Source organism: Dendropsophus ebraccatus, chromosome 10 (genome assembly GCF_027789765.1).
Source record: "Dendropsophus ebraccatus isolate aDenEbr1 chromosome 10, aDenEbr1.pat, whole genome shotgun sequence".
NCBI lineage: Eukaryota > Metazoa > Chordata > Amphibia > Anura > Hylidae > Dendropsophus > Dendropsophus ebraccatus.
In genome coordinates, this window is record NC_091463.1 from 59,709,966 (window position 1) to 59,729,400 (window position 19,435).

Genomic DNA, 19,435 nt, shown 5'->3' on the forward strand with positions numbered 1-19,435 from the left:
TATCTACCTTGGTTGCTAAAAAATGGGCACTGTCACTTGGACCCTGACCGATCAATACTTTTGACAAGTCCCTGTGACATATTAATTTTTTTCTACTTGCTGAGACCCCCGATCAGAAGAACAAGCAGGGAGAATCATGGGGTAGCACATTTTATAATTATGGGGCCACTGGACAGAGATGATTGACAGCAGGGAAGAGAAGGAGGCTACTTTGAGTTTTTTCCCCAGTTGTTCTCCTATTCAGTGGGGGTCTTAACACTAGGACCCTAACTGATATATATGAAAGGTAGGTTTTAAATTTTAAAGGGAATCTGTCACCAAGATAATGCTATCTAATCTATCGCCATCATGTTATAGAGCAGGAAGAGGTGAGCAGATTGATATATGGGCCATTCCATCCAAACTGAACCTTTTGTAACACCCGTAACACCTAGTTAAACATTATTTTTTTAACAGCTAATTAAAAAAATGCAATTTAACCACAAAAGTTTTAAATATACATTAAGACTCTTAAGGTATATTTATAACTTTAGTGTTTAAATTGCAGTTTTACTAGGTTTAACTAGGTGTTACGGGTGCTACGAAAGGTTCAGTTTGGATGGAATGGCCCATATATATCTTTGTGGCAATAGATTCAGTATTGACTTGTAAATTGTTGATTGAAATCCTGGATCATTCAGTGATAAGGAGTCCGGTGGACAGTGTCACTCAATGGATTGGACTCAATAAATTACAAGTTATAGTGATATTTTCCCATAAAGGTATATATCAATCTGCTCATCTCCTTCTGCTCTATAACATGATGCCAATAGCTTATGTAGAATTTTCATGGTTATGAGTTCCCTTTAAACTTCACTTTTACAACCTTCTTCTTGTGGCCATGTGGTGCTTCCCTCACTCCCAACATCTGGGGTAAGGATGGTTCGAATCTGCCGAGGTTCGGGTTCGTATGAACCCGAACGCTCGGCATCAGATTCCCGCTGTCTGCCCGCTCCGTGCAGCTGGTGGATACAGTGGGAGGACCGCCTGGAAAACTGGGATACAGCCTATGGTTATGGCTGTATCCCAGTTTTCCATGCAGTCCTCCCGCTGTATCCACCCTCTCCACGGAGCGGGCAGACAGCGGGAATCATTTCCGAGGGTTCGGGTTCGTACGAAACCGAACCAGGTTCCGACCATCCCTAATCTGGGGCATATGCCTGTTTATCCCCTTTATTAAAGGGGTTATCCAGCTTATAAAAATGTTTAATATATTGCTGGCCTGTTGGTAAATATGATAAATATGTTATAATTACCTCTCCAGGCTCCCCGCTTTGTCCTGATGTGGTGTCTCTGGTGTCCCCCAATTCAGCTCTGCAACTGCGGGGCTGTCCCATCTCAGCGAGTGATTGGCTGAGCAGGCTGTCACTCCTGAGATTAGTTTGTCTCGGAAGTACCTCAGCTGCAATCAGCGGGGAACAACAGCGACACTACATCGGGACACCAGAGGAATGCTGAGAGTTAAGCATAACATGTTTAGCATGTTTATCAACAGGCCAGCAATATATAAATAAAAAAATTTACTCTGGATAACCCCTTTAACTACACTGTTGTGTGTACAATTTCCTATGTAAAAAATCCTTCTAATATATTAAACCTTTTTCACGCACTTGCATTCTGGGACTTATGAGAGGCAAATGTACTTGGCAATGAACTAACCTTGTCTTCTAAAAAAGGGAAATGCTCGTATTTACTTTAAAATCAGCCTGGCTTGTTGCACTGGTCAAGGGTTTATTTGATAAGGCAGGTGAAATGGAGAATGACGCCTCCCAGGTTTATGTTGCTTGAAGTGGTGTCAGTTACCTATACAGAAGTGAAACTCCAGCCTGCCTGAGAAGATTACCCAGGAAGGACAGAAGCCGATCACTCAGCACTAATTATAAGAAATATCTTTGCACTAAACAGATGAAGAAATGATCGGAAAGACTGGATCAAGCTTGGACTGGCTCATGATCATAGGGATACTGCTAAATGTGAAAGCTGGGGACACAGTGGAAGCAAATGCCTATGTTAACTTCTCATACTTCGACCCCCTGCATAATGCTACTGTAAATATGTACTGTGAGTGCGGCTTGTTTGGGCTTAACTCGCCTCTAAGTGATGCCCAGGGTGTAGTGGGCATCCCCATTTCACCTAATCTACAAGGATGTGACCCAAGTACCAAGTTTTCTATCACATCAAAACCTTGGATTGCTCTTATTGAAAGAGGGAATTGTACATTCTCAGAAAAGATCCTCCTGGCTGCCAGCAAAGGTGCACATGCAGTAGTGATATACAACGCTCCCCCCAGCTCTGGCAATCAGACCATTCCAATGGTACACTACGGTAAGCAAGTGCTTATTAACTCTTTGAAGAATGCTATTTTTCTGTCGTCTGTGACTTGTCAGCACCAGTTTATGTCTGCATTAATGATACACTGAATAATGCTGGGTGTCATGCTATTGTTCTCAGTGAACCATCTAAAACAAATACTTTTAGTTGTGAGAGGCAGCTCCGTGACCTGGAATTGCTACACGGCTCTGTGTATCGCAATTGCTTTTGCAAATGCAAATTAACTCCCTTGCATATTGTTCGCTGACAAGTGCTTATTAAAGACGTTTAATTCCCGCGCAGGAAGATGCTGGAAGATGGTGACAGTTTCCAAGATATGGAAGTTTGTAAAGGTTTTTAACTCCTGCGCTGCTAACATGAAAAGATTTGTGTGTTCTAAGTACTTTGTTTTTATAATATTTTTCCACCGACATTCAAAGAGATAGCATTTATGTGCCCTATCTGATTACAGTCCAGCCTAAAGTGTCCCTGTCGTTTGGAAAAAATTTTGATATGTCAAAAGTTATGATCGATAGGGATCTAGGTGTTCACTGATCATTAAAGAACTCCGGCGGTTTCGAAAATCCGGCAGGGGCAGGGGGGGAATTTGATAACAAGTATGAACTTACCTCTTATCTCAATGAGCGCCGGGACTAGCCTCAGGACCCCCCACCGCAAGGCATTTTTCCCAAGTTCTGATGACGTCACAACTTGGGGGGAAAATGGCTGTCCTGGCTTATGGACTGGCCCCCCCAGTAACTGACTGGCTAAGCATCCAGTCTATCAGCCGGGTCGTGATGTGTGCAATGTCAGAGATCCCAGAGCCCAGCGGGGGTCCCAAGGCCAAGCCGCTCACCACGGGCACGGGGAGAGGTAAGTTCATACTTGTTATCAAATCCCTCCCTCCCCCTGCTAGCTGCCGAATTTTCAAAATGGCAGTACTTCTGTTTTAAAGTGCATTGGACACTGCTTCGCTCCCCTTTAAAAAGAGTCTTCTATAGGGGAGGTCCTCTTAAAGAAATAGGCTAATATGTATAATAAATTATAAACTAAGTATATGTCTGGATAAAGAGGTGGTCTTTTGAAGAGGGTTCACTATAACGTTGGGGAGAAGAGTCCTATATGGTAGGATCATGGATGGACTCAGAAGTCTTATATATCTAGTGGTATCAGCACCAGCACCCTGATAATTTTAGTCTCTTACAGAGTAACACAACCCGGTAGGGCTGAGACAATTGAAACTTAACAGCTTGAGAATAGAGAGCTGCAGAATGTGAGACCGAATAAGTCTTTCACTCAGTAACAGGTTAGTTAGTATTTATACCCTGGAGGCCTGATTCCTGTTTAGACCTGTGGACAGTGTTTTGGAGCCAGAGAGAAGACAGCACTGTGTGTATAAGGATTTCTATTGGCCCATGTAGCAATGAGGACTTGGCTTACCCATCATTAAAGAGTAATAGGGTTAGAGGCTAGAACAAGTGACAGTGTGCCAGAGTAAAGGTTGTGTGGTGGGTCAACCAAAGCTCTGTGGGGCAAATAGTTGGAGAAATCCAAAATCAACACAATGCAGCAAGGCCTGAGTGTTGTCATGCAGAGTCAGTCTGTGAACTGGCTGGGGGGAAAGTGTCCTGGGTAGTGTTAGGCTGTGTCACATCTTTGGACTGGTAGGGGGCCAGCTCAGAGAGTCTGACATCTTCAGTCCTGTGAGGAACTGAGTACATACAATTCTGTTAGCTGCATAATAAGTTCAGCCCCATGGAAAGCAATGAGGCTTGTGTGGTCTGGGTGAGCTCCTCAGTCCTAAAAGAGGCCCCTGTTTCGTTGGCAATGGTCATCCAATGGTCATCCAACCAGTGATCTCTTAGTTGTGCCCCATCCTGTTCATACTATGTAGAGGTTGATTGCTCAGTGTATAGTATAAGTAAGTGTACTCATGCATTTACTGCATTTACTGACAGCAGCTTTTTCGGTAAGGAGGGAAGTCTGATTTTAGCGCTGAGGTACACAGGGAGCTGCTGTCAGTATACAGTATATAGTGAGTACACTTACTAAGACCATGTTCACACAACGTATATTTTTGTAAAAATACGGCCGTGGTTGCCGACTGCAACAACGGGCGTGCTTAATACAAAAGTATACATTATTTTGCCTTCTATGGAATCCTGGTCGGAGTGTATACACATAGTATACGCTGCGGCCGGGATCCCTAGCGGCGCCCTAGAAAACTGACATGTCAGTTTTCCGCAGCCACTATTCATTGAATAGCGACAGCAGACAACCCTGTCAGTGCACACTATGGAGCGAGCGTCTCCGGACGCTCGCTCCATAGTGTGCAGTGGGGAGTTTGATTTGAACGCGTACGGATGCACCTGCATCAAAACTCTGCGGCGCTAGAGATCATCCGGCCACTACTGCAGTACCGGCCGGGATGATCTTTAATAAGGCGGGCCATCCTCTGACCCAGCCGGGTGAGGGAACGGCCTGTCTTATACAGCATGTGAACATAGCCTAATACTGTATACTGAACAATTTTACCATAAAGTGGCCAACCCACTGCAATGAAGGATGGCTGGACAGCATTTAAATGGTGCAGTATGCAACAAAACCCCAATGTGAATGCATGTGTAAACGCAGCCTTAATGGTCCATGATGAAAAGGGCCTCTGTTAAATAGTTTTCGATGGTCGTGGCGGCCATGTAAGCATATGCTCCATGCTTTGGTGGCAGGTTAGTACATTTCAGAAATTCACAAAAACTTTCTGCATAGTCACTAAGCGAAAGTCAATGACCCCTTTTCCTGTGAATTGTATTCTGATTTTGACTTGTTTATGAACTATAATTCACTCCTATGCCAGCAGCCAAATTTGTACTCCCTGTATGTTGTACTACGCTACGAACATGAAGAATCTGCTATATCTGAGTATAGTAAATAGACTATGCAAAGCGCTGCATAACAAACAATGCAGTAATGTAAGTCTATTGAGTCTGTGTCTATTGACATGGACTACAGATAATTTTACATTACAGCTAAATAAATACACTCTATTTCTGACAGGGACATGTCTAATTACAATGCTGACAAATGATATGATGTATAAATGGCACTTTGCAGGCTTATGCAGTAACCTTTGTGCCTGCTCCAGCTGTCTTTATGATTGCAGGTGACTTCTATTTTGGATATTAGTATGATAGATAGATAAACCAGCAACACTCAGATATCTAATCAATACCGTCATTTTTGAGTTTGGCACAAAAAGAATCATGTTTTGCTTGGTTTTAGTAGAGAACATTGGGGGGAGACTTGTTTTTCTGTGTTTGCGTTTTTGGCTTAAACACAGGCTGTGGTTGACATGTTATGGCTTTTTAGACACGTCTATTATTTTTGAGTGACGCAACTCCAAGATTGGAGAACAATCCTCAACTAAAAGAGTTCTGGGAAAAAAATAGCAAATGTCATTTTTTTGTGCAGCCACTAGGGGTCCCGGCCGGAGTGTATACTATGGATTCCCTCAGCCTGCAGTGCACGTAAGTTTTTATTTAATCACGACTCCGCAACAACGGCCGTGATTAATTCAAAACTTACGTTGCGTGAACATGACCATACAGTGTGCACGTAATAGCACATACAATGACCAAGTAACACCACCATACAGAGTTCAACTTATACTGCCATATAGTGCCTAAAGGATATACACTAACCAATGAATATGCTTATATGAAGTAGGACCAATATAAACTGCAGTTAGGGTTAATTTTAGTTGGTGCTGAGCAAAGAAGAAATATTCTATACTTAGGGCTCCTTACTTACATTAGTAATGGATTTAACTAGAGATGAGCGAACCGGGTTCGAGTCCGAGTCCATCCGAACCCGAACGTTCGGTATTTGATTAGCGGTGGCTGCTGAAGTTGGATAATATGGTTGTCTGGAAAATATGGATACAGCCAATGACTATATCCATGATTTCCACATAGCCTTAGGGCTTTATCCAACTTCAGCAGCCACCGCTAATCAAATGCCGAAAGTTCGGGTTCGGATCGACTCGAGCATGCTCCAGGTTCGCTCATCTCTAGATTTAACCTTTAATGATCTAAAGGTTATGACATATCCAAGAGAAAAAAAAGGAAAAATCTTTAAAAAAAAACAAAACAAAAAACAGTGACTAAAACAGTATATTCTTTCCATGACTGTAAATAAGAGAACACTGGTCAAAGGCAGATTGATACATGTATGGCCAGCACTACAGAATCCTAGGAATCCTAAGAATGTGAACACTTCTCTTTATTATTCATTGTACATTGGCTATGGCTGTTTTACAAAGTATCCTGCACTCTGTTGCCTCTTGGATAGGACTTCTTTATTGGACATCTGCCATATAAAAGCAATGATTCACATACGCATTTTGAGCTCTGGCTCTCCTAGTCATGATACTGTGATGAGTAGGAGGACCAGAGCTTAGAACACGTCAATCACTTCTCCAATAAGATGTCTAATAAAGAAATTTTATTCGAGGGAGTGCTGGATATTTTAGACATTCCTGGAAGCCTCTCAGTATAGCCTGTACACCAGGTAAGAAAACTCTAGCCATGTGGTAACCGGGAATATATGAAACAAAGAAGATCTATTTCTTTACTGTTCTATTAAAGACTAGCTTCATTGCTTAGAAGTTACTGGGCAGTTGTGAAAAACCACTCCACCTGCCAACCTCTGTTGTCCTGTCTGACCCATGAGTTACAGGTGCACTCTCACCAGGGGTGTATCTACCACAGTAGCAGCATAGCGGTTGCTCTGGGGCCTGCCACATTAGGGGGCCCCATGGCCTGCTCCTGTAATATACTGGGCTTCTGAGCCGTCATCATTTGCAGCAGCCAGTTGCCTCCCAGGCCCCCTGGGATTTGCAAATATCCCTTTAACTGAAAGCATTCCTGACAGTGCTTGCAGTTATGTCTACACTTGAAGGCCTAGTGGTGGTGGTGGTGGTGTGTGTGGGGGGGGGGGGGGGTTCAATCAAAGATTTGCTATGGGGCCCAGCCATTTCTAGTTATGCCCCTGACTGTCACTGTCATTCTACCTCCTGGACACAGGTAGACTGCTATCTCTCACAACTCTTACAACTCTGAGCATGCTGGGAGATGTAGTTTTGCAAAACTGCAGAACCATAGATTGGAAAACATTGCCCTATGCATTTGGCATAAAAATGGCCTTCTAACATACAATGAACAACATGTCTCCTTTCTTGTCAATTATAGGCCAAACATGAAGGTTATACTTTACCTGTCTATTAAATGCATGTCTAACTTTTTCAATAGTTTTAAACTTTCAGCGGTTAGGAAAAAAAAAAAAGAAACCAACAAATGCATTTCTCTGCTACAAACACGACAGAAGCGTCTAGAGAAAGGTTGCTGAAAGCTTTGAACGCTACGGGGTGACCTTATGTCTGGGGGATATGGAATAAAACACAACATGGCTTGTTTTCACTAATGCACAAGGTTTGCCTGCCTTACTGGAGCCTCGACCGCAGTACATGTCACAATGGATTCTTTTCATCCTTGCACCCTTGTGACCAGATAAAAAATCTCATAAATAGAATATCTTCAGATACCAAGATCCTCTGTAAATGTTAGTGTGAGTGCATACATTGCCTTCCCAGCAGCAGAGGCATTTACTGGTTTTACAGCAGGGTTTTTGGGAGGCAATTAATTGCCATGATGTCAGGCATCTTATTACAGACGTGACATTCGCTCCTAGCAGACTGCAGCCATCACTGCAAGATACATCATTCATCATTATTAACCTTTGTGCTGTGCAGAAAGCACAACTTACATGTGGAATAATTCTCCATAATATCAATGCAGTCATAGACTAAATAATACACCCAGATAGAAATGTCAGATTGCAGCAAAAGTCAGCATGTAGTTATGTCTCAGGGAGATATAGATGATTATAGATGTGGTCTGATTAGACACTGAGACTTGGAGAATTTTGGCGAGAGATTGTTCACAGCTAGAGATGCCTCCATGATGTATACAAAGACATTATGCCTAGCTGACTTTAAGAGGGGGCATATCCTTGGACTGAGAGAATCAGGATGGTCATTTAGACAAATTGCCCATCATCTGACCAAGCTGTTGGTTGGTAAGGTGTTGGGAGCAGTGGTTATATAAAGGCACATGGCAAACTGGCTTCGGAATGCCCAGACAGACAACCAGTATAAAGGATTGTTTGATCCTCCAACTTGCACAAGCAGCTCCCAGTTTCCTTGTCCACCATCCATACATAGGTGGCACTATTATAGGTGGCTCTATTATACCCCCTGCCTCTGCACGGACCATCTCCAAGTGCTGTCAGCGCTCCCCTGGTGTCCTGTTGTGGTGTTGCCAGTGTCTCCTGCTGACTACAGAGCCTTCACTTCTGAGACAAACTCGTCTCGGGAGTGACAGCCTGCCCAGCCAATCTGATTGGGAAGGGACAGCACAGCGTCCAGTTATTGGCTGAGCAGGCTGTCACTCCCGAGACAAGTTTCAGGAAAGTGGAGGAGCTGCAGTGTGGAGCTGCAGGGTAGACCGGCAATAGCGCAACAGGACACTGGGGAGGGGGAAAGGGGGAGCGGGCAGGTAAGTTTAGGCTCTTTATTGTTTTCTATATACATTAAAAGCAGTGATATATTAAAAATGACCTAATGCCAGACAACCTCTTTTCCAGCTCAGTGATATATAGAGGACATCCTGCAGCCACATGCGTTTCCTCTCTTGGCAGGACGTCCAGCTGCCATTTGTCACCAGGATAATGCTCACCACACACTTCAAGGGTTTCCCAGGAAGGTCTCCACCAGATTGTAATCCTTCTGGGGCTACCTGGCCACCATATTACCAATTGAGCATCTGGGATGCCAGCTTTTGCAGCCTATAAGAATGCAGGATCTGCAGACCCAGTATCTACACATCTACAGTATAGGCAAATTTGCCGCTGGATGACATCTGAAACCCTGTATGCCTCCATGCTCAACTGTATCTTGTGTCCAGGCTGGAGGTGTCCAGCAGGCTACCAGAGTCTCCTTTTACTTATACAGTTTTTCTCAATAAACGTATCCTTTCACGCTACCACAATCACTTACAATATCATCACTACATCTCACATATAAAGTTTCATTTGACTCCAACAACCGAGTCATACTTGATGTCCTTTGCAGAGCACTGGCCTATGTGTCCTCTAGTAACAGACCATGTAAATTATTGTAGAGATATGGTGCATTCTCATGTTCTCACATTTGTAAACGAGGCCAGTGTATGCCCAATGCAAGATAACATAAATATGGATACATATGCTTTATAGATTTAGATCAAAAGTCTGCAAGTAGGACTCCCTGTGTGGGCTACCTGCTGGAAAGTGCTGCTCATGCAGAGCCTGTGCAGTAGGATTTAGATAAAACGGTAAAATTCTTTTCCTACATGAATTAACATCCTTTATTTTGGAATTTCTGATAAGGTTTCTATGTATCTAGCAGCCAGGCCTAGGCTACTTGTATGGCCACCAAGCTATACCGAGAGCGCTCAGTGGATCCCAATCAGCCAGGGACAGTGTCTTGGACTTGACCTTCAATCATTAGCCAACTCCACATGCCGAATAATCCAATATCCAATGCGAGGGTGCGTCTGTGTCCTGCATGATACATAGATACACCGTGACTCATGATATTTTATTTATACTCATCTCTATCAATGTAAACATTTCCAGGGAATAGTTCAGTTTTCTCAGGTGCTGACATGAACTGGCTGCACTGTTTCTCATGTTACAGCCTACGGCCAGCTTGCTATGTGATCGTCCATCTCTAGTGAGTAATGGAGTAATGACAGATGCATTGTACGGCCTCAGATAAGGCACAAAAAGTATGGGCGTAGACAAATGACACAAAGCAGAGCAATGGTGTAAGGCTGGTGATACCACTCACCGTATCAACTTCCAGACTGATGGGACTGCACGGCCTTTCTGTCAAAGGAGAAATTCCAGTAGGGACTGTAGAGTAAAATAAAAGTAAGAATTGAAGAAAATGTGAAATTTTCCATGTGTTACTTAAAAAAAAAAAAAAGTAAAAATAACAATAGTGTCTATTTCATACAGTTATTTCCATACCAAGACCAGGGAGGATATGGGTTGCTTACTAGTTCCTGCATTAGTGTGCGGAACAGTCCAGGCAGATGGCATAGCTCCAACTCCAGCAGCCCTGCACCATGTATAATAACATTCTCACTCACACATAAAGCAGGGGCTACTGCTGGGTACTAATAGTCTGTAGGCACCATGTCTTATAGTAAAGTGTTTTTGTTGCCCATTGCAATCAATCAGAGCTCAGCTTTCATTTTTCCAGAGCTCTATCATATATGAAGGCTGAGCTGTAATTGATTGCTATGGGTAACAAAGACCCCCATATTTTTTAAGATGTGGTTGTCAATCAAATTCAACCCATAGTTATCCATCTCTAGACTTGCACTCTCTGGCATCAGTTCACCCATAAGAACAAGATATAATCTATGTTGAAAGTGACCTACCTGATCCTTTTTTCCCCACCATCTGCCATAAAGGCCCCCTAGTTTAAGCAATATACCGGTTCCCAGTCTAGTCACTTATAACATTAATTGGTTGTCATGTGGCAGTAGATTCACCCGTAAGGAGTCAGAACATGACTAATGTGTTATATTGCCCTGTGTTGCTTAATACGTGGTTGCACTGTAGTTAATGGAATGTGAAATGGTTTATTCTCTCTGTACTGCCACCTCTGGTGGACCATATGTAAGCATATGAGAGATAGGTCACATGATCTTTCCCACATGGTCTCTCAGAAGCAGTAGAAGCCACTTAATGTACCGTGGGGGTTAAATCTAGCCCGGGCAGTTCTAGTCTGGCTCAAGCCAGTGAAGGAGCTCCTATGAGCTTCTCTCTGCCAGCATGTCTGCTATTCAGAAAGCTACTCTGTCCTGGCTCTGCCATTGGAAAAGTCCAAGGTAATCTGCAACTCATTCATTGTAAATCTAATGGTATTGTGTGAAGTATATATACACCCACAAACTGCTATCAGTCCAAGCTGAAGGGAAATTTTCTACAATCTATATTCAGCCTTGAAGATGGAGAGGTTTGCTTAAAGTCAGAAAAAGAAACGTGTCCTCCTGCAAAAACTGGACTCCAAGTGGGCCTTCAGCAAAAGCCAGTGCCACATGACTCCCACACCATGAACTTTTCTGGCCTACACCCTGCCATTAAGAATGATAGTACACAAAACCATGAGTAAAGAATGTCTTCTACAGTAGACAGTCTTATTTGACATAAGGAATCAACCGGCTTTGGCTTCTCTCCCAGAACAAAGGGGTATCTCCACTGACATCATATGTCAGGAGAGCCCCCATACACCTTATATGTAACACAAAATATTAATCTTTACAAAAAGGAAGCACATAGAGAAAGGGTGCTTCCATGTGCTAATTCCCAGATTAAAATATGTAAAATCTGGAATCAGCCTACTCACCTAAAGTGGTTGTGTAGCAGACACAACCCCTTAATAAGCCCAGTACTGTAATTCAGTCCTGGGAAGCTGCCACCACCAGCTGACTATCCTGGATGGGACTTGAAATAAGAACCAATGGAGAGGAAGTGAAAACATGGTGGATCGCAGGAACGATGGTACCCAGCTTGAAGGTTGACCTTTTTACTTAGACAGGTGGTCAAGCCTTTAAAATGTGTAATCCATAATAAAATTGTGCTTCTTCGTACGCCTGACGTCAGCTGCATACATTCATATGGTTCCCAACAAGTCATTTCGAGCTGGGGACAAGCACTTCTGTCATCCACTATCGTTTTACTCCTTCACTACTATGTCTGCTATATCATGCACAGTGAAACAGTTCAAGTTCACAGATGTTTTGAGTCATAGTTATTTGCAGTGACATCATGGGTACATCTGCACCCAGATAACACTATATTGAAGTGCCCTGGGGTCAGATACTATGCCATATGTACAGACCCCCAATGACGAAGGTTGCTGAGGTCAGAAGGGAAGTGACCAGGATCCGCATCTGCTATCTCCCATATGGCTGTCACATTTGTATATACTATTTTTCACTGATGTTTTACAGGTTGTACTTGGATGGACATATCTTATCACAGCCACACTAAGTAACTAGTAGTTCCATCAGCTTCTAATACCTGACATTAGGCACTACCGCTTGTATTTGCATTTTTTGCCACAATATATACAATATATTTTTTACTTTATTCACTGTAAGTGATATTTCTTTATATAAGAAGTGGAGATTGTATTAGAAACAGGATAGTGAAGTGATTCCGGAACGTTCTGTCTCCCCACCGCTCGCTGTATATTCCTCCATCAGTAATTGCTTTGCTATAAATATAGTCCTCTCTATAAAGCCATCACTGATAGTTAATCCCTATCAGCCTGGGGTTGTTTGCTTTGGTGGATGTTAAAGGATTATGCAACTTACTTTTAATACAATGGGATTTAAAATGATTTTTTTTTTCAAGTATTTGGAACATTTCATATGACACATATTGCCAAACGTTCAATATTAAGCTGGGTGGTGATCCCAGTACAAAAGCTCTTCTCTCTAAATCTGTTAGACACTTACACTTGGAGAGTGTTTACTGCAGTAGTAAAAAAAAGAAGGTCATTTAGTACAGGAGACAATGTTGACACCACTACTTACCTGACCTCTTTTATGTACTGGGAGCATAACATATATTATATTGCTTTTTCTTGAAAAGGTCCAGAAAAAGTTAGGGAAACTTTAGAACAATATTCTTCTCACAAGTACTCTGTACTACTGTGTGGAAGTAGTTACTTATCAGTACAGAGTATGTATCTGGTTGGGTGTAGAGATGATCGAACATCGGCTGAATCCCGGAATTCCAGGCAGTATCCAGGCTGTCTCCTCCTTCCCCGCGGACCGGAAAGGCATCGGGAATCAAATGCGGAAGGTTCGACAAGGTTCGCGTTTGATAGACCCTAAGATTTTCCGGTGTTCGATCATCTCTACACCCAACCAGATACATACTCTGTACTGATAAGTAACTACTTCCGCACAGTAGTTCTGGTTACATATTGGTGTCTAGTTCGGAGGACAACTTGACATATTACAAGGCCCTTTTAGCCTTTGGCGCATACTGTTTCTCCTTGCAGAGACTGAATGCTGACATAGGCAGCCATACAGGTCAGGCATGGGATTAGGTATATATACATTTTCTCCTCCAGAAGGAAGAGATTTGTCTCCCTAATACCGCCTATTGGAGGTAGTTGAATTTCACCTGTCCAGTCTTTGCTGCCACTAGAAGATTCGGGCAGTGTCCTTCTTGCCTCTACCTTTTGAGAACTCATGCAGATAACTGTCAGCTGAAAAGGTTTGACAGCTAACTATTGTGTATGCACAACTCAAAGGGGAACCGTGTCCCTGGCGCTTTAGGGGGCTATGTGTCTTACCTTCCTCCTTGGCGCTGGTCCCGTGGTGTTAGTCAGGGTAAACTCCGCTTCGAACGCCCTTAGAAGCACTGCCACATGATCTGGGGCGGCTCGGAGTGGGAGTTTACCCCAACTAACAGCACGGGCACCAAAGAGGAAATTTAAGATACATATCTTCCTCTGAGGCCCCTGTGATCTTAAGAAAGTGGGCCTGAATCTCCTGTTAGAATGAAGTGGCAGGTTGGGCATGCACGCCACTGCTGTATTCATTCTCTACAGGAGCTGTGCAAACCAACAAATGCTGGATTCTCTGTGAGTTCCCATAGATAACTAATGGAGCAACAAATTGTGAATTCATTTTAAGGGTATAAACCCACACACCATATATGCAGCGTATTTACTGCTGCGATACGCAGCAAACTCGCAGCAAACTCGCAGCAAAATCGCAGCAGATTAGATCTAAATAACTGAACACAGCATCAAATCTGTACCAACAAATCTGCTGCGTATTTGTTGCATATCTGCTGCATATACGGTGTGTGGGTTTATACCCTAATAGTAGACTCGAGTCCCTAGTCTCAAGATTGTGGGGTATCCCAGCAGTTGGACTGCCTGCAGTCAGATAGCAGGAGAGGGAATAACTTTGCTAACCCCTTTAAAGGGAACCAGTCATCACTTTCATGCTGCCTAAACAACGAGTCCGCAGAGGCTTCTACCTGCCCCATCAGTCTTCATTGATAGATTTGTTAGTATACCCGAACAGGAAGACCTCCATCCATCAAGGCTGGTGGGATGGGACAAAGCTGCCAGAGACCATGCTGATAACTTGGATTAAATTGAGGAAAGGTTCCCTTTAAGACTGAGGCGCTACTGACTAGAGACATTGTGCTCTACTGTTTAGAACTTCCGCAATATGTAACATTAATATACAATGTCACTATTTAGTGCATAAAGCAGAATGAGCAGGAGAACACTCTCACATGTACACGGGACTTGCCATACATAGATTAAATGAGTGTAAGGAGATAAAATGATGCGTTTTACCCAATACAGGTTACAAAAAGAAGACACAAACCAACAAAGCTATTCAAGTGAAACATACAGTACGCTATAAATAAAGAAATTGTAGCTGAGCTAAAGGTGACTCACTGCTCCAAGCCCGACTTCCTTAGGCAATGAGACAGTTGTGAGCTGCGTATAGGAAGAATATGTGTAACGTATAAAAAACATTTATATCTAAAATGTCAGAGAATGTATAATCAATTCTGGTGTTTTTTTTGTTTTTTTTAAGGCGAATGTACCATTAGGAGTAATATAAAATCTCACTACTTTGCTGGCGTGGGGATCTCTGTAGGCCGGTCCTTTTTTCAAAACACCACCTGGTTCCCACGATCGACGCTGTTTTCCTCTTGTGCACTGGCTGTTCTATGCACCCCAGTGTAACAATATCCCCTCCCGACGGTGATGCAGCCAGGCTTGATTCTAATGGAAGCGCCTCACCAAGGGGAGGGGATATTGATACTGTTATAGCGCTCTGAAATTGTGGTGTCCCACCACAGGTGTTTCTTGTATAGCGCCTGTCGCAAAAGCCTCTTACTCAAAAGTGAAGTGGTGATGAAGATGTGTATGAGTTTCGCCAACAGATGTCAGTATTTTATGTATAAACTTGTATATATGTATTGTGCACACCTGTAGTCACTATAGGATTACTGTTTCTATGTACTGTATTCTGTGATTCTGGGGACCAGGGGAGAAGCTTCTTCCTTTTCTACCTATACAGTGGGGATAAAAAGTACTTGGTCAGTCACCAATAGTGCAAGTTCCACCACTTAAAAAGATGAGAGAGGCCTGTAATTGACACCATATGTAGACCTCAACTATGGGAGACAAAATGAGAAAACAAATCCAGAAAATCACATTGTCTGATTTTGTAAGAATTTATTAGCAAATTATGGTGGAAAATAAGTATTTGGTCAGTAACAAAATTTCATCTCAATACTTTGTTATATATCCTTTGTTGGCAATGACAGAGGTCAAACGTTTTCTGTAAGTCTTCACAAGGTTGGCACACACTGTTGTTGGTATGTTGGCCCATTCCTCCATGCAGATCTCCTCTAGAGCAGTGATGTTTTGGGGCTGTCACTTGGCAACATGGACTTTCAAATCCCTCCAAAGGTTTTCTATAGGGTTGAGATCTGGAGACTGGCTAGGCCACTCCAGGACCTTGAAATGCTTCTTACGAAGCCACTCCTTCGTTGCCCTGGCGGTGTGCTTTGGATCATTGTCATGTTGAAAGACCCAGCCAGGTTTCATCTTCAATGCCCTTGCTGATGGAAGGAGGTTTGCACTCAAAATTTCACGATACATGGCCCCAGTCATTCTTTCATGTACCCTAATCTGTCGTCCTGGCCCCTTTGCAGAGAAACAGCCCCAAAGCATGATGTTTCCACCCCCATGCTTTACAGTAGGTATGGTGTTATATGGATTCAACTCAGTATTCTTTTTCCTCCAAACATGACAAGTTGTGTTTCTACCAAACAGTTCCACTTTGGTTTCATCAGACCATAGGACATTCTCCCAATACTCTTCTGGATCATCCAAATGCTCTCTAGCAAACTTCAGACGGGCCCAGACATGTACTGGCTTAAGCAGTGGGACACGTCTGGCACTGCAGGATCTGAGTCCCTGGCGGCGTAGTGTGTTACTGATGGTAGGCTTTGTTACATTGGTCCCAGCTCTCTGCAGTTCATTCACTAGCTCCCCCCGCGTGGTTCTGGGATTTTTGCTCACCGTTCTTGTGATCATTTTTACCCCATGGGGTGAGATTTTGCGTGGAGCCCCAGATCGAGGGAGATTATCAGTGGTCTTGTATGTCTTCCATTTTCTAATTATTGCTCCCACAGTTGATTTCTTCACTCCAAGCTGGTTGCCTATTGCAGATTCAGTCTTCCCAGCCTGGTGCAGGGCTACAATTTTGTTTCTGGTGTTCTTTGACAGCTCTTTGGTCTTCACCATAGTGGAGTTTGGAGTCTGACTGTTTGAGAGTGTGCACAGGTGTCTTTTTATACTGATAACAAGTTTAAACAGGTGCCATTACTACAGGTAATGAGTGGAGGAAAGAGGAGACTCTTAAAGAATAAGTTACAGGTCTGTGAGAGCCAGAAATCATGATTGTTTGTAGGTTGACCAAATACTTATTTTCCACCATAATTTGCAAATAAATTCTTACAAAATCAGACAATGTGATTTTCGGGATTTGTTTTCTCATTTTGTCTCTCTTAGTTGAGGTCTACCTATGATGTAAATCACAGACGCCTCTCATCTTTTTAAGTGGGAAAACTTGCACTATTGGTGACTGACTAAATACTTTTTTTCCCCACTTTACCTCTTTCTCTGCACACTCTCTTCTCCACCACACACAGGGACCCTTACATATCCTGTAAGAAGTAGTCACTTGGGGAGAGGAAGTTTAGCATCAGTTTCCCTCTGATTCTCAGGGGAGTAGGTCACACACAGAACAGGCATCCCTGCTGAACTTAGCCATGGCTAAGAGTACCACTACAGACACTATGCAGTGTTAGACCCCAAAAGGAGGACAAATCAGAGATTACTCCAGCCCACAATGTGAACCTTTCTGAAAAGTGCAGGGCAGTGTCCTAGTACAGAGGAATTGACCCAAATAGAGCAAAGCAACCAGTGGCGTAGCTACCATAGAGGCAAGGTAGGCAAGGTTCTCAGGTATCCAAGACTGGGGCTTGTGTCACCCTGATAGGACGGGTACCCCGACACTGCAGGGCAGAAGGTGGTTCAACAACACTATAGCTGAAACACAGGCACAAGTATTCTTCTTTCAAGTATCTGTCTCTCAAGTTCTGGCAGAGCACAGTACTACCCTGAGTTGGGGCTCTCACAACAAACTCCTCTCCTCTTCTCTTCACTGCCCAACACTAAGCTACGCTAGTACTGCTATTTTACCTCAGCACTTAAAGTATCTCCCAGTACAGATCAATTGAACACAAGTCTGTACCTAACAAGTTATCTATCACCAGCGTATCCTGTATTGCAAGAGACTTACAGTAAAACCATTCTATTTATTCTACTGGGACTCAGTGATCCTTACACCAGCACACACATTCCGGCTACATATTCCTTGTTATTCTCCCCTTTCTGTGGGTGGCGGTACCGACAGTCTGGGTGGGTCATCTCCCCACTCTGGACCACTGTGACAAGAGCCCAAGGGACTCATCACAGCCTGGCAGGTCAAAGACCATTGGGGAACAGTACAGCCAGCCACAACTAAAAGCAGGTATAACATCAAACCTGCGTTCTGAACTAGCACTGGTGTCACAACAGTACCATCACTGGGTAGGCTGTACTGCAATATCAACCACCATAGAAGTGGTGTCACCACTACCACCTCAGTAAGTGACCAGTAGCACTACCAGTAGCGCACCACAGAATCAAGGGTGCTTTAAAAATAAATAGTAATAATAAGTAAATGGCTGGGCTGTCACTCCTGAGACGAGCTTGTCTCTGAAGTAACGGCTGCTACAGACAGTGGAGGACATCGGCGTCCGCATCAGGACACCAGGGGAGCACAGAGAGGCAAGAATATGCTGTTTGCTATGTTCTCCTCAAGGGCAGCAACATGTATTTTTAACATGTTGCTGCCATATTAGAAAACATAACAGCCTATTCTTGCCTCTTTGTGCTCCCCCAGTGTCCTCCGACATCACCTTCAAGTCTCCGGCTGAACGATCGCGCCTCCACTTCCAAGACAGACTCATCTTAGCAGTGACAGCTCGCTCAGCCGTGCTGGCCTTGGCACTGTCCTATTTAGTTTGAGCAGAAGACCCCTTTAATAATATTATAAAATACATTTTATAAGTTATACAACTCTTTAAAACATTAGTTTAGTTTTATTACAGAATACAAAGTTTACCACTTCGGGGTTGATGGAAGAAACATATTCGATGCATTAAACTCCAGGTTTGCTGCAGCTGCTCGCTCAATGCTCTAAGAAATCCTGGGATCCTCCATTACTGACCAAATCATTAAAATTCCTGCAGCTTTATTGAAATCCACAAATCAACAAAACCTCATTTCCATCTTATTCCTGGTGTCTTACAGGCGCAATTATAGAAGCCAATTCCTTTCAGTGCCAGGTGTTAGTTATCCTCCTGTTTGGGGCTACTATGGTATGCATACATTTACAGTAATGCAAATTTGATATGCCGCGTGTTGTATTTCTTCTAGGTAATTCGATGCCTCATACCACACCATGCTTTCAATACTAAATCCATCAAAAGTTTTAGTCTGTAATGGACTTGTTGTTCTGTGTAGTTCTCTCTGGTTATCGAGTCCATAGTCTCAGGATAGGGTCACTGCCTGCAGCAAAGTCTCTGTCTTCTGCAAGAAGCCCAAAAATAAGCCTTCCGGTTGCCAATGTCATGATAATTAATATAAAGGAGAAGGCAATTTATGCAAAGGGATGCATTTGTGACAAGGATTACATTGGAAAAAAAAAATGTATATATATATATATATATATATATATATATATATATAATGTGTTCCCGATAAATGTTTCTTTTTGTTAAGCAATCTTCCCACTTATTTTTCTTACAA

At 43.1% G+C, this 19,435-nt stretch overlaps 1 protein-coding gene across 1 annotated transcript in view; it reads left to right on the forward strand.

Moving 5' to 3' along the window:
* Window positions 1–1,843: 1,843 nt before the first annotated feature.
* Window positions 1,844–19,435, forward strand: part of RNF128 (ring finger protein 128) — a 99,669-nt gene continuing 82,077 nt past the window's right edge. The window contains exon 1 of the mRNA XM_069942959.1: window positions 1,844–2,364. Coding sequence (XP_069799060.1) covers window positions 1,953–2,364 — 412 coding nt within the window. The 5' untranslated portion in view covers window positions 1,844–1,952. The remainder of the gene's footprint in view (window positions 2,365–19,435) is intronic.